At 40.8% G+C, this 13,147-nt stretch overlaps 1 protein-coding gene across 2 annotated transcripts; it reads left to right on the top strand.

Annotated features, from left to right (window-relative positions):
* The first annotated feature begins 4,542 nt into the window (after positions 1-4,542).
* Positions 4,543-12,088, top strand: LOC117387470 (transmembrane protein 238-like). Of its 2 annotated transcripts, XR_004542772.2 has the most exons (3): positions 4,543-5,121; positions 11,596-11,730; positions 11,906-12,088. XR_004542772.2 is itself a non-coding variant. In XM_033984983.2 (2 exons), exon 1 carries the CDS (start codon positions 4,589-4,591, stop codon positions 5,114-5,116), a length of 528 nt encoding a protein of 175 aa, XP_033840874.1. In that variant the 5' UTR covers positions 4,543-4,588; the 3' UTR covers positions 5,117-5,121; positions 11,906-12,088. The 2 variants fall into 2 exon arrangements, 1 of the variants encoding a protein (XP_033840874.1); XM_033984983.2 differs by lacking the exon at positions 11,596-11,730.
* The last annotated feature ends 1,059 nt before the right edge of the window (positions 12,089-13,147 follow it).

Genomic DNA, 13,147 nt, shown 5'->3' with positions numbered 1-13,147 from the left:
CAGTAACATAAACCCAAAATAAACTGTTTTTTATTTGGTGAAAAGGTTTTGCACTGTGGCTTTATCTATACTATTCATAATAACATTTGATTGCATGAGGGTTACACTGACATTTGTTTGTTTGCATTCACGAGAGCGAGAGAGCGTGTTCTGCAGCTACACAGTGTACCCACTAGAGAGAGCCAAAGACTGCCAAATACACCTCAGAGTTCTCGTTGTAAATGTTCAACATGGTCAATTCTAAAACCTAAATGAATTAATGTTTGTTTAGTGTCTGTGTCGCATGTGTTGTGATGTTAATGTGAAGCAACGGAGCCACTGTTTTTATGTGCAAGACAAATTTCAGATCTCTGATCTGATAATAAAGTATTATCTATCTATCTATCTATCTATCTATCTATCTATCTATCTATCTATCTATCTATCTATCTATCTATCTATCTATCTATCTATCTATCTATCTATCTATCTATCTATCTAAACTAAATCTTGCATTGAACTCCATATATTATTAAATAGATCTCAAAACACTATTAAAGAAGGGGTACGTGACTTCTGCTAACACATAAGATATTTAGATTTAGGTTTGTCAAGTTGTTGCACACAGTTTTGCATCATCTTGCAGCTAAACGCAAGTAGGATTCTAACGGGCCCCGGAGAGATCCGTGAAACATGCACGGATGACACTTAAAACCTCTTCAGGCATGTTTTTGATGAGAGAATAACATTAAAAGTTGGTAGAAAGCAAAAAAAAAAAAGTGTGTTCTGACAAGGGACTGCAGGCCACTGTCAATCTGTCTCCTCTGTGCCATGTCTCCCGCACGTCACAGAATGTTTTCAGACAACTTTACATAGATGTTCGATCAACACTACAGCGGAGCGGCACCAGGACGAAGAGGCACGCTCAGAGGAACTGTGAAATACACAAGAGTCACTATTAATCAATTAAACAAGAGAGAAATGTGAGAACCGGACATGGAGACTAGCTCTGGGGACATGGAATGTCACCTCGCTGGGGGGGAAGGAGCCTGAGCTTGTGCGGGAGGTTGAGCGTTACCGGCTAGATATAGTTGGCCTCACCTCCACGCACAGCTTGGGCTCTAGAACCCAACTTCTTGAGAGGGGTTGGACTCTCCATTTCTCTGGCGTTGCCCGCGGGGAGCGGCGGCGAGCTGGTGTGGGCTTGCTCATTGCCCCACAGCTCAGCCGCTGCGTGTTGGGGTTCACTCCGGTGAATGAGAGAGTCGCGTCCCTGCGCCTTCGGGTCGGGGACAGGTCTCTCACTGTTGTGTCGGCCTACGGGCCAAACAGCAGTGCAGAGTACCCGGCCTTCTTGGAGTCCCTGGGAGGGGTACTAGACAGTGCACCAACCGGGGACTCCGTTGTTCTCCTGGGGGACTTCAACGCCCATGTGGGTAATGACAGTGACACTTGGAGGGGCGTGATTGGGAGGAACGGGCTCCCCGATCTGAAACCGAGCGGTGTTTTGTTATTGGACTTCTGTGCTAGTCACAGCTTGTCCATAACAAACACCATGTTCGAGCACAAGGGTGTCCATTGGTGCACGTGGCACCAGGACACTCTAGGTCGGAGGTCGATGATCGACTTTGTTGTCGTGTCATCTGACCTCCGACCACATGTCTTGGACACTCGGGTGAAGAGAGGGGCTGAGCTGTCAACTGATCACCACCTGGTGGTGAGTTGGATCCACTGGCGGAGGAGGAAGCCGGACAGTCCTGGCAGATCGGTGCAGCGTCTGCAGTGATGCGGTTGCTGTATTGGTCCGTTATGGTAAAGAAGGAGCTGAGCTGGAAGGTGAAGCTCTCGATTTACCGGTCAATCTACATTCCTACCCTCACCTATGGTCATGAGCTCTGGGTAATGACCGAAAGGACAAGATCGCGGATACAAGTGGCTGAAATGGGCTTCCTCCGCAGAGTGGCCGAGCGCACCCTTAGGGATAGGGTGAGGAGCTCGGTCACATGGGAGGAGCTCGGAGTAGAGCTGCTGCTCCTACACGTTGAGAGGAACCAGCTGAGGTGGCTCGGGCATCTGCTCAGGATGCCTCCTGGACGCCTCCCTAGGGAGGTGTTCTGGGCATGTCCCACCGGGAGGAGGCCTCAGGGAAGACCCGGGACACGCTGGAGGGACTATGTCTCTCGGCTGGCCTGGGAACGCCTTGGGGTCCCACCGGAGGAGCTGGAGGACGTGTCCGGGGTGAGGGAAGTCTGGGAGTCCCTGCTTAGACTGCTGCCCCCGCGACTCGGCCCCGGATAAGCGGAAGAAAATGGATGGATGGATTCATTACACCTCAGTCATGCTGATAAGACGCTGGAGTTTTTTCAGCGTAAACGTGCCAAATATTGCCAACAATCATCCTGCTTTGTGAATGTCACTTAAATCAGCAAGCACTGTCAGCGTCATATAAGGTGGCGTACCAACTAGCTAAATTACTTGTTTTAATTTGATATTTACCCTCCTCACGTTGAGAGGAACCAGTTGAGGTGGCTCGGGCATCTGTTCAGGATGCCTCCTGGACGCCTCCCTAGGGAGGTGTTCTCGGCATGTCCCACCAGGAGGAGGCCCCGGAGAAGACCCAGGGCACGCTGGAGGGACTATGTCTCTCGGCTGGCCTGGGAACGCCTTGGGGTCCCACCGGAGGAGCTGGAGGACGTGTCCGGGGTGAGGGAAGTCTGGGAGTCCCTGCTTAGACTGCTGCCTCCGCAACCCGGCCCCGGATAAGCGGAAGAAAATGGATGGATGGAATTTGATATTTAATGTATTATTTTGATATTTATTTAATTTAAATTTATTCTTTTAATGTTTTTTTGTTTTTTTTGATACCTAATTAAATTTCATGATATTTTATTAATTTTTTTGAGTATCAAATGGTTCAATCAGTTGTTCAATCAGTAACACTTTATTATTAGTCTGTCTACATCTCTAAAGCTCAAAATTCTCTATTCCATCTTGTGATGTCATGAAGTGGTAGTTTTCAAGTTAACAGCTCCTTTTACCTTTTTGTTTAGTAGAGACTGCCAGTTCCAGGCCTGGAATCATCCAAATGATTCTAGTGAAGGTGTATGGAGTTTCAAACGCTGGAAAACTGAATTACCACATGACATCAAAAGGTGGAACAGAGTTTTTTGCATGTTAAACATGAGTGAATGAAACAAAACACAACTCTGGGTGCATTTTGATGAGAAAAGCTTATAATATGGATCAAAAAATAGTGTAATATGGGTTCTTTAAATATAGTGCCACAATGTGAGCCTTACAAAACAATAGATTCCAACGCATGTAACTGGGGAAGAGTGAGTTCTGGCATGGCACGGGGCACAGTTTTTTGGTAGAGCTATGACGCCATCTAGTGGTCTTTGTCATATTACATCTTCATTCCGTTGAATTTCTTTTAAATAGTGCCTCAATAAAAAAAATAAAAATAAAAAAATAAAATAAAATAAAATAAAAATTAGATTAAACAGTAGAAATCATGCACCAAGAATAAAGTTTGGTCTTATCCAAACAGTTTAAATAGGTGCAGGTAGGAGCAGGTAAACTGAATACTGTTAGTGTGAGATGTGTTTATGTGACATTACAGCACTGTAGAATCCCTATAGTTTAATGTGAGCTGAGGAGTTCTATGGTAGAATTTGCTGTTTCACTGTCAGATTGCAAATTTGCTGACCTGGTTTATGGTTAATATCTGTGTAATTACTGGGCTTGTCCACATCAAACACAGACTGGTGCACAGTTATTAAACTGGTATTTTCGGTCAGTATAAACATTATTTGTTTAATTATTAATGCATGATTAGTAGTGGTTCTAGTGCCATTATTCAACATGAAAGAAAGTAGCTGCTAATGAAGTTGAACATTTGTGTATCATAATTGGGAGGGCTATTGGTTAGCTGGTTAAAGGTTCAGTTAGTAACTGTGTGGATGTGGCAAGTCCCCTGCATTTTTCCATGGAAATGAAGACAAGCAGGAGGAGACCCTCCTCCAAGCCAAATAAGAGACAGGTTTGTGGAGATACAAGCCCTCTCAAGTACGCATGCTTTTGAGTTCAATAAAACAAACAATATAATTAAATTAAAATTAAATTTAAAAAGGCTGTACTTGACCAGTGTTCATGTGATACTTTTATTTTAGTCTATTACTGGCTAAAACGTTACTTACTTACTTTGGCTTTAACTAATAATGCACATTACTAATTTGACTTTCATCTCTCACATGAGATTTATTTAATGTTCATTATTAGCCATTGTCCATGCACAAACAGACATGTAAGCTGCTTTTAACATGATGTTTTGTGGCATTAGATGCCTCGTTTGCGCTCTTGTTATTTCTATAACTTAAACATAAGTTGCGCCTTAAAGTGCTTCTCTGTGTCTTTTGAGTGAGATTTCCCGTGGCCATGAACGGCCCTCTCCCCCCTCGGGACTTCCCTTTGTAACACTGACGTGCTGTGTCGAGGCGTGGCCTGCGCAGGTAGCCCAGACAGGTGCACTATCCACGCTTCACTTGACCGGTGGCGTTACGTGGAGCGCTGCGTAGAGCGGTGCGTGGAGCAGTGCGTGGAGCGAGGCATGGCCAGCTGCGTGGGTAACTGGGCGCCCATCTTCTACCTGGCTTTGCTGTTCGACGTGGCGGGGTTCGCGGTGTTGCTCGTGGGGATCTTTGGCAATTTAAGACTCGACGGGCGCTTTTACGGGGATTTCCTCATCTACACGGGCGCCCTCATCATCTTCCTCAGCCTCGTGTGGTGGGTGCTCTGGTACACAGGGAACGTCCAGCTTTACACGGGACTAGAGAGGCGTGCGACGGGGGATTCGGGCTCCTGTAATGTCAGTTTCACACACTGGGCTCGCAAGTTATCCAAGAGACTGTCCGGGAGCAGCGTCAAAGGTGTGGATGACTGGGAAGCGCAGAAGAAGCACGCCATGGCCAACGAGAAGGAGGCGAAGGGGGTCCAGTGGGAGAAGCGCGGGTCTGGGCACGAAAACAAGGGCTTTGACGCGGGGCAAGAAGCGGTGGACGATAAGAACGTGGAGCTGGGAGTGCTCGGGAGCGCAGAGCGAGCTCCACGGGAGGACAAGGCGGAGAGGCTGCTCTAGACACGGTCAGTTTGCGCACAGGTCTGACTTTTTCAGTAGAAATGAACGAGCCAGTGCATACAGGGATCTATAACCGAAGAATAACATTTGGTGTCTTAATATTTAGGCCTATAAAAGCATTGTGCTGGTAGAATAGTTATACATATTGCTGTAGTGCAGTTATTTATTAGATTTTGTTGACATTTTATTAAATATTAATGATGTGACACTTTTAGGCTATGGGATCCAATTCTTTGGTATTCGTTCATGTCAAAGAGCCGTTCAAAAAAAACTCTTTTTATATTTATATACATGTTTAAACAGTTCAAACTGGGAGTGGGAGTGTGTTTACCGTTTGAAGTGTTGCATAATCTAAATAAAACGATGCACTACAATAATAAAAAGTAAGATGCAAATATGTTTTTTGTGTACACTCACACGTGTCGTCTGATCTGCGTCTGTGCTGATTCTCGTTGTTGCTTCAGCGTTAAAAACTAAATAAAAACGCATAAAAATTAAAAAGAAGAAGATTTGGTTCTTTTAAAAATAGATCTGGTTCTAACCGTTCACGTTAAAAAGCTGACTTATTCACACACGTCAAATCACTGTTATAAATAGACCTATTGTAATTACACACTCAGAGTTTGGGGATCTGACCTCTCTAACCATGCTTTACAAATATAGTGTTGAACATTGGCTATTTTATTGTAAAATTATTGTTATTGTTATTTTATTTTTTTGTAAATATCATTTTAGCTATTGCATTTATTTTGCATATAATTTTCTGGTGGAGAATCGTTCTTATTTCCATGTCTTGCTTTGTCTGACATGTTTCAAAGTATCTATGGGTTTCACAACAATGAGAAATTACAATTGTTACAATAGCAATTAACAATAAAAAAATATATATAAATAAATAAATAAAATAAATAACGTTTTGAATGAAAAAAACAACATCTCAACAAAGTGTTGCATATAACAGGAAGCTGAAACCACAACATTAAACTTAATACTCTGCAGGGAGACAAGAGTTGATGCAGAGGCCAAGGCTCAGGGAGAGGCACTCACAATAACAATTCTGATTTCTCAAGGCAATAAAAACAGATACGATGTATAAGTGTGAGATGAATATGTTTAATTCCATATTGTGAAACTTGACAATTGAAGTACCTATTTAAAAGTGTACTTTAAAGGGGCTGTATTATTATTACTATTTTCCGATCTATGTTATAATATTGTTTCCTCATTACCGGGAGTTGTGTTTTGTTTCATTCACACAGGTTTAACACAACTATGCATATTTAGGCTGAGTTCTTTTTTTTTTTTTTGTCCTTGTGATGTCATGTGATAATGCAGTAAGTGCTCTAGTGTGTTTTTTAAACTCCATACACCTTCACTAGAATCATTTGGATGATTTCAGCCTTGGAATTGCCAAGCTCTACTAAACAAAATGTAAAAGGAGCTGTTAACTTGAAAACTACCGCTTCAGGACATAATAAGGTGGAACAGAACATTGGAGATGCAGACCGCCTAATCATCCATCCGTTATCTTCCACTTATCTGGGGCTGGGTCACAAGGGCAGCAGTCTAAGCACGGACTCCCAGACGTCCCTCACTGTTGACTTCCTGTTTTGTCATGTTGGGCGATAATGACCTTCTTATTTGCCGAAAGTAATTAAGTCCAACCTCCTTGAGATGCAATGTCAGGTTTACATTAGGTTTTTCTTATTTTACGCTTTGGATACATGAGAGAGGGTGGCTGATGAACCCTTTCATTTGCTAAGTTAACATATTGTCGTTGAATTATTTTTATGTACAAAATTATAATTCTAATTGGGAAATTGTTTATGCTATTTTAAGTTGATTCCATGCATGAACCAGAGTTCAGAGTTGTGCTGTTTTGTGGTCATGCTAAACTATCATCTTGGTGAGTCAACAGGAAAAAAATCATGCTAACGTGATGCTAATGTGACGCTAACAATGCTAATTTCAAATGGCAAACTACTATTTGAGGTCAATGTGAAACTTATTTGTACTTGTTTTGTGGCATTTTAAAGCAAAAATTCAGTTGTCAACAAATGTCACTGCACTTTTATTTAATTTTGCACTATTTCCTTGTGAGATGTGATGTTTATTCTGATGTTAAATGTAGATTTAGATGCTTTATGCAAAAGCAAGTAATGCTATACCAGCTAGGGTTCACTGATTCAGTGGATACATTTAAAGGAGGAGGACCGGACAGCCCTTAACTAAGGGCCCTGGACCCCATAGCCCCAGATCACTCCCCAAAAGGCACCACAAGGGAGACAGTTGAATGCCTTCTCCAGATACACAAAACACATGTGGACTGGTTGGACAAACTCCCATGAACCATTGAGCACCCGATGCACCTCTCCAGTACCCTGGAATAGACCTTACCAGGAAGGCTGAGGAGTTTGATTCCCCTGTAGTTGGAAAACACACTCCGGTCCCCCTTCTTATACTGAGAGACCACCACCCCAGTCTGCCAGTCCAGCGGTACTGTCTCCACCACCATGTGATGTTGCCACGTGTCAGCCAAGACAGCCCCACAACATTCAGAGACTTAAGGTACTCGGGACTCGGCTCATCCACCTGTGGAGCCTTTGCCACCAAGGGGCCTGCCAACCACCTCAGTGACTTCAGCCAGGGTGATGGATGAGTCCGCCTCCAAGTTCCCAGGCTCTGCTTCCTCCTCGGAAGATGTGACGGTGGGATTGAGGAAATCCTCAAAGTATTCCTCAGGGGTTGCTGCTGCCACAAGCACCACCGACCTTACGACCACAGCTATGAGCAGCGAGCAGTGAGCAGCATCGACAATAGAGGTGAGGTGCGAGTTGAAAACCCTACTGACAGAGCTCTCCGCCAGACGTTCGCAACAAACCGTCACAGTACACTTGTGCCTGCCAGGTCTGTCTGTCTTCAAACTAGGTGGTGATCGGTTGACAGCTCTGCCCCACTCTTCATTCAAACTGTGACTAGCACAGATGTCCAATAACAGAAGACCACTTGGGCTCAGATCAATCGTAGCTTAAAGCTCACACGAATCCATTTTGTGTAATATAGGGCCTTTTAACAGTTACAAGTAAAAGTATTTCACACAGATTTGGAGATGTATTAAAGTATTAAAATGTTAAAATGAATGATATTGGTCAACAGTAACGATACAAATCAATTTCTTATTCACTCAAAAGCATTAATCAGGATGTTACCATAAAGGTGCTAAAAATAACCTGTGACATGATATGAAAGTAAAGTACTTTCTACCAAAAGTCCAAAACTTTTAAATTACACAATAGTTATGATTAGACAAATCAAAAACAACAACACATTTTATTTGTTTAAAATAAAGTTTAAACCAGACAGGGGTAAACTACGGCCACACACGGTTTATTAATCCGGCCCACCAAACGTGACCAAATTATTTAAAAATAAGTAAGGGTAAACCTTGTTCAGAGTTTTTATGCTGTGTTTATTTCACTGAAATTCAATAAATTCATTGTTCATTTAATTAATGTATTTGGAAAACAATTTGTACAATGAGCCTTGCATATTCATGCTTTGCTACATGTTACAGGCCAAATCTCTAATGGTATATATACATATCTATCTATGGAATTTTCTGTTCTGATTTCATTTTACTGCCAATTCCTATATTTTTGTTCTTTTCCACTTTTTTTCCACAAACAGCCACTTAACTGATGTAAAACCAAGTCAGAATAAGAAAAACATGAAAATCCGGTGCGTATTTGTGCTGTGAGTGGACAGAAGGTTGGGCAATATCATATCACTCCCACTCACTATTTGCTTTGGGTGTAATATCAAATATTCTTGTATTGTATTATGGTATATATACACTGATAAGCTAAGGATGATGCAGTCAAGATCTAATCATTTCAAATGGTTAGTGATAAATATAGAGATCTATCAATACTCTGTTAGTAAAAGCATGCCATTTGGAGCAGACAGAAGACTTTGAAGGAACAAATTTGACTATTTTGTGTAAAATTGCCATCTTTAAACACCTGTCCTGTTAATATTGACTGAATTAGAGTGAATGTTTATAATACACATTTTTTTTGTCATATTCTCCAGTCATGGGGCTGCTTACTTTGCACAAAGCACTTTTCATAAAATATATATTTTTAATACTTAATCCTTATTATCATTGTAGTTTTTGACTATGTAAATTTAGATTACGTAACATATATTAACACAAGGACTTTACCAAGACAAAATTAACCATGTAATGGCATGTTATTACAAGTTACATAGTGACTTGTACTTAGAGCTGTGCAGTTTGTTACATTTAAAACGGGACTCAGTCATTTCCATTCAGCAATTATTTGCTCCCATTGTTTTTTTTTTTTTTGTTTTTTTTTATCTACAGACAATCCTCTGTTTTTGGAACAGAGTTCAGACTTTGAAAGAAGAAATTTGGCAATTACAATGATTGAACATCATCATTCATTATTAGAATGGGACATACTTTGTAAAATATACCCAAAGTGACCAAGAACTTAAACAGAAAAGGCATTGACATAGTGTCTAAAGAGCCAGGATTGGCCTCTGTGTATAAACCTGTGTGCTAATAGTTGCATGTTGCATTACGCCTGAGACTTCTGAGGCCACATTTGACAAGAGGGCGTGTGCTGACTCTAACTGATTAGGAAACATGTGTAATCTTAACCACATCTGAGTACACACACATACACACTGGTCAAGTACAGCCAGCTCAAATAGTCTTTAAGTACTCTTTACATGGGGCTAGTCCGCATGACACACCTGTGTGACACAGCTCCAGTCGATTCATCAAGTGTGTAAAAAAAAAGGGAGTGGTCTTTACACATCAGAAAGCAGAATGGAGCATTTCAACAAGAAAAGTTGAGTTTAACTCCATAGTTATTCTAATTTGAATCAAATAGACTGCATTTGATTTCACTAGCTATTGATTGAGCTAAATTATCAAATCTGCTTAAATCTGAACATGCTTCAATATTCCATTTACTTCAGTTGAATAAATCAAGCTGCAAAATATGTTTTATTGGCCAAAACAAAAACAAACCTTGAAAACTGTTCTTACTGTCTGGGGGAGTCTGTTTCTACAGATCTGACCTCCTTCCTTGGAGAAAAAAAAGTTTAAAGCCATACTGTGGAACATGAACAATGCAAAACACCTACATGAAGACAAGTAGGTCACAGACCGTGTTGAACTTTCTTCCAAGACAAAGTTGTATTTATTTATTTATTTTTTTCAGTCAAATTGTGCTGCCTGTGGGCTCAAAGGGTTTCCTGAGCAGCCATTCCCTTCTACATTATGTTTGAATCCAGAAGGATCTGGATTTGGACCATTGAGCATGACAAACCTCTGTCCTAAGCTTTATCACATGTCTCTCAAAAGCAGAAGACATCTCCTCTCCTCTTGTATCTTTTTTTTTTTTTTTTTTTTTGATTCTGTGGAAATCCACAGTTTCTCAGTCCTCTGTATTGCTTTCCCCCCTTTTTGTTTGAGAACCAAACTGAATCTGTGTCTCTTATTGATTAATCTGCCTGTTAACCATGCCCTCAGATATCATGGAGACAGGACACAGGTCCAGATCTATTCCTCTTGGTAAAGTTTTGTCAAAGTGTGTGGTTCTGACTGCACAGGTAACTCAAAGGGCACTTTGGGACAGTACTATGAGCTACAGTGTATTGGGCCAGCAAAACTAAGAGCAGGGCCGAAACAGACATGAAAATACATCTGTGATATGTATGGCTCGATTACCAGAAAGTTTGGATGTTATTTATTGCAGAGAATGAAAATGTCGCACAGAAATCCTTCATGCAATGCAGACACATTTTCCACCATGTCACTGCACTGTAAAGAAATATCCAACTGGAATGACTGTAAAGTAATAAAATTGTTGTGTTCCAGGTGCCATGGTACTCAAAAATGTGACTCCACACTTCAACTAACACAAATGCCCAATAGCAAAAAATGTATTATCATTATTTTATACAAGGAATACTGTCCCCAAAAACAGTGACAGACAGTCCCCTTAGCACTGTGAGCCCAGCAGACTCACAGCTCTGTCCTTTTATACTTCTAACATCTAAAATGGACTTATAGGAAATAAAAATGTGTTGATGAACTATTAAGAGTAATTGGTGTTGATTACATATAAAGTTATCTCTGTCTTAAAAAGAAAACAAACCAAAAAAGCAAACAAAATGGAAAGAAGAGCCCCATACCAAACCAAATGCAGTATGTCCAGTGTGGTCTGTGGCACTGCTTCATGACTTTTCTTCACATGCACAATTACCAAATTTATAATTTTGTCTTACTGAGGAGATGCATCATAACTTGATCACATTTGCATAACTATTGACAAGAACTACAATATACAACTTAAAAGATATATCTGAATTCAGATCAATGCCATTGGCCGAAACAGAGTGGAATGGAGAGTCTTAAGGAGGCTTTTCTGTTGTGTCTCCAGAATTCACCTGGCTTCCACTGGAGGCTACTATGATGCTACATGACAGAGGACACAAAGAACAGACACCTGTCCCGGAGGCTATTGCTGTCTTCAGACTGCCCCGACACTGCATTTGATGACCATACCTGTTGAGCTGTACTGAGACTTTTGAGTTTTTCTATTATTGTATTTTACTGCTCAATGTGCTTAAATTACACCTCTGGATGAAATAGTGATATTGACTTGACTGAATCTATAATGTATTTTAGTGAAAAACTGAAATAATCTACTGATTGTTGGTCCAAACTAACCGTGTGTTTATGTGTTGCAGGAGCTGATGCCGAGGTGGTCCAGGTGTGCTCCTCCAGGACATGTTTACACTGCTCTCACTACAGACACTTTGTGCAGTTCATGTGGATGGACTGTTTGTGAATCAGGGAATGCTCTGGATCCTTCAGAGCTGTGCACAGTACTCAATAACTCAAAGTACTTTCTATATTTGTATGTTCTCTATTGCCACAAATGTAAATTATTTGATTCTTGTGTAAATAAAAGTTTATATTAATTAAATACATTGACCTGAATATGATTGCACCAGGGTTTATACACGCAGAACGTTGTATTCACACGACATTACAACATGTTATAATATCAGTGGTTCAGGTCAGATTGCAGATTTGTTGTTCTGGTTTATGGATAACATCCCAGTGCCTCTTTGCCACTCTGAGTCCCCCTTCCCTTTGCTCTCTGCATTAAGTCACTCCGCTTTCAGAGCGCTGTCACAACACAATCAGCTGCATTCTGCTAATTAAACTATGGCACATCCCATTAGGTTTGTCAGGTTGCTGTGTTTTATTGATTTATTTCAAATAGGCCCAGGGAGAGATCGTTAAAACACTTACACATGCATGGAAGACATATAAAACCTCTTCAAGCATGTTTTTGATGAGGGAAAAAAAGTAACATGGCAGAAAGAAATGAAAAACAATTTTGCATAATACCCCTCTTTAAGAAAGTTCCATGTGAAATTATGAAATTAGTTTTGAGAACACAACCTATCACAAATACGCATTGCCTAGTATGAAAGTGGTGTGTGCGTGAATGATTGTGTTGGTCGGAGGAGCCGATGGTGCAGATTGGCAGCCTCGCTTCTGTCAGTCTGCCTCCGGGCAGCTGTGGTTACAATAGTAGCTTACCATTACCACGTGTGGAAATGAATGAATAAGGACTATAGTGTGGTGCTTTGAGAGGCTTTGACAAGCCTGTAAAGTGCATTACAAGTGTACGCCATTATTATTATAAGATAAGATAAGATATGCCTTTATTAGTTAGTTATTATTTACTTATTTATTTTTAGTTATTAGATTAGCCTAACTAACATGCAAATTGGTCAAAATGAACTAGACCCATGTGGGATTATAAGCAACTCTTTTGGAATTTTCTAAGTTATAAAATGTGGGTGTGGCCAGCCTGCAAAGAAAAAAGCCATTTTTTAAAGTTCTTAATTGCGTGTAACTCACACATTTAGTGTCCAATTTCCCGGTATGAATATACTTTTTTTTTTCAAAATGTT

The sequence above is a fragment of the Periophthalmus magnuspinnatus genome, chromosome 19, assembly GCF_009829125.3.
Source record: "Periophthalmus magnuspinnatus isolate fPerMag1 chromosome 19, fPerMag1.2.pri, whole genome shotgun sequence".
NCBI classification, from domain to species: Eukaryota; Metazoa; Chordata; class Actinopteri; order Gobiiformes; family Gobiidae; genus Periophthalmus; species Periophthalmus magnuspinnatus.
The sequence above is the reverse complement of the archived record's forward strand: the minus strand, read 5'-3'. Positions and strand labels throughout refer to the sequence as shown.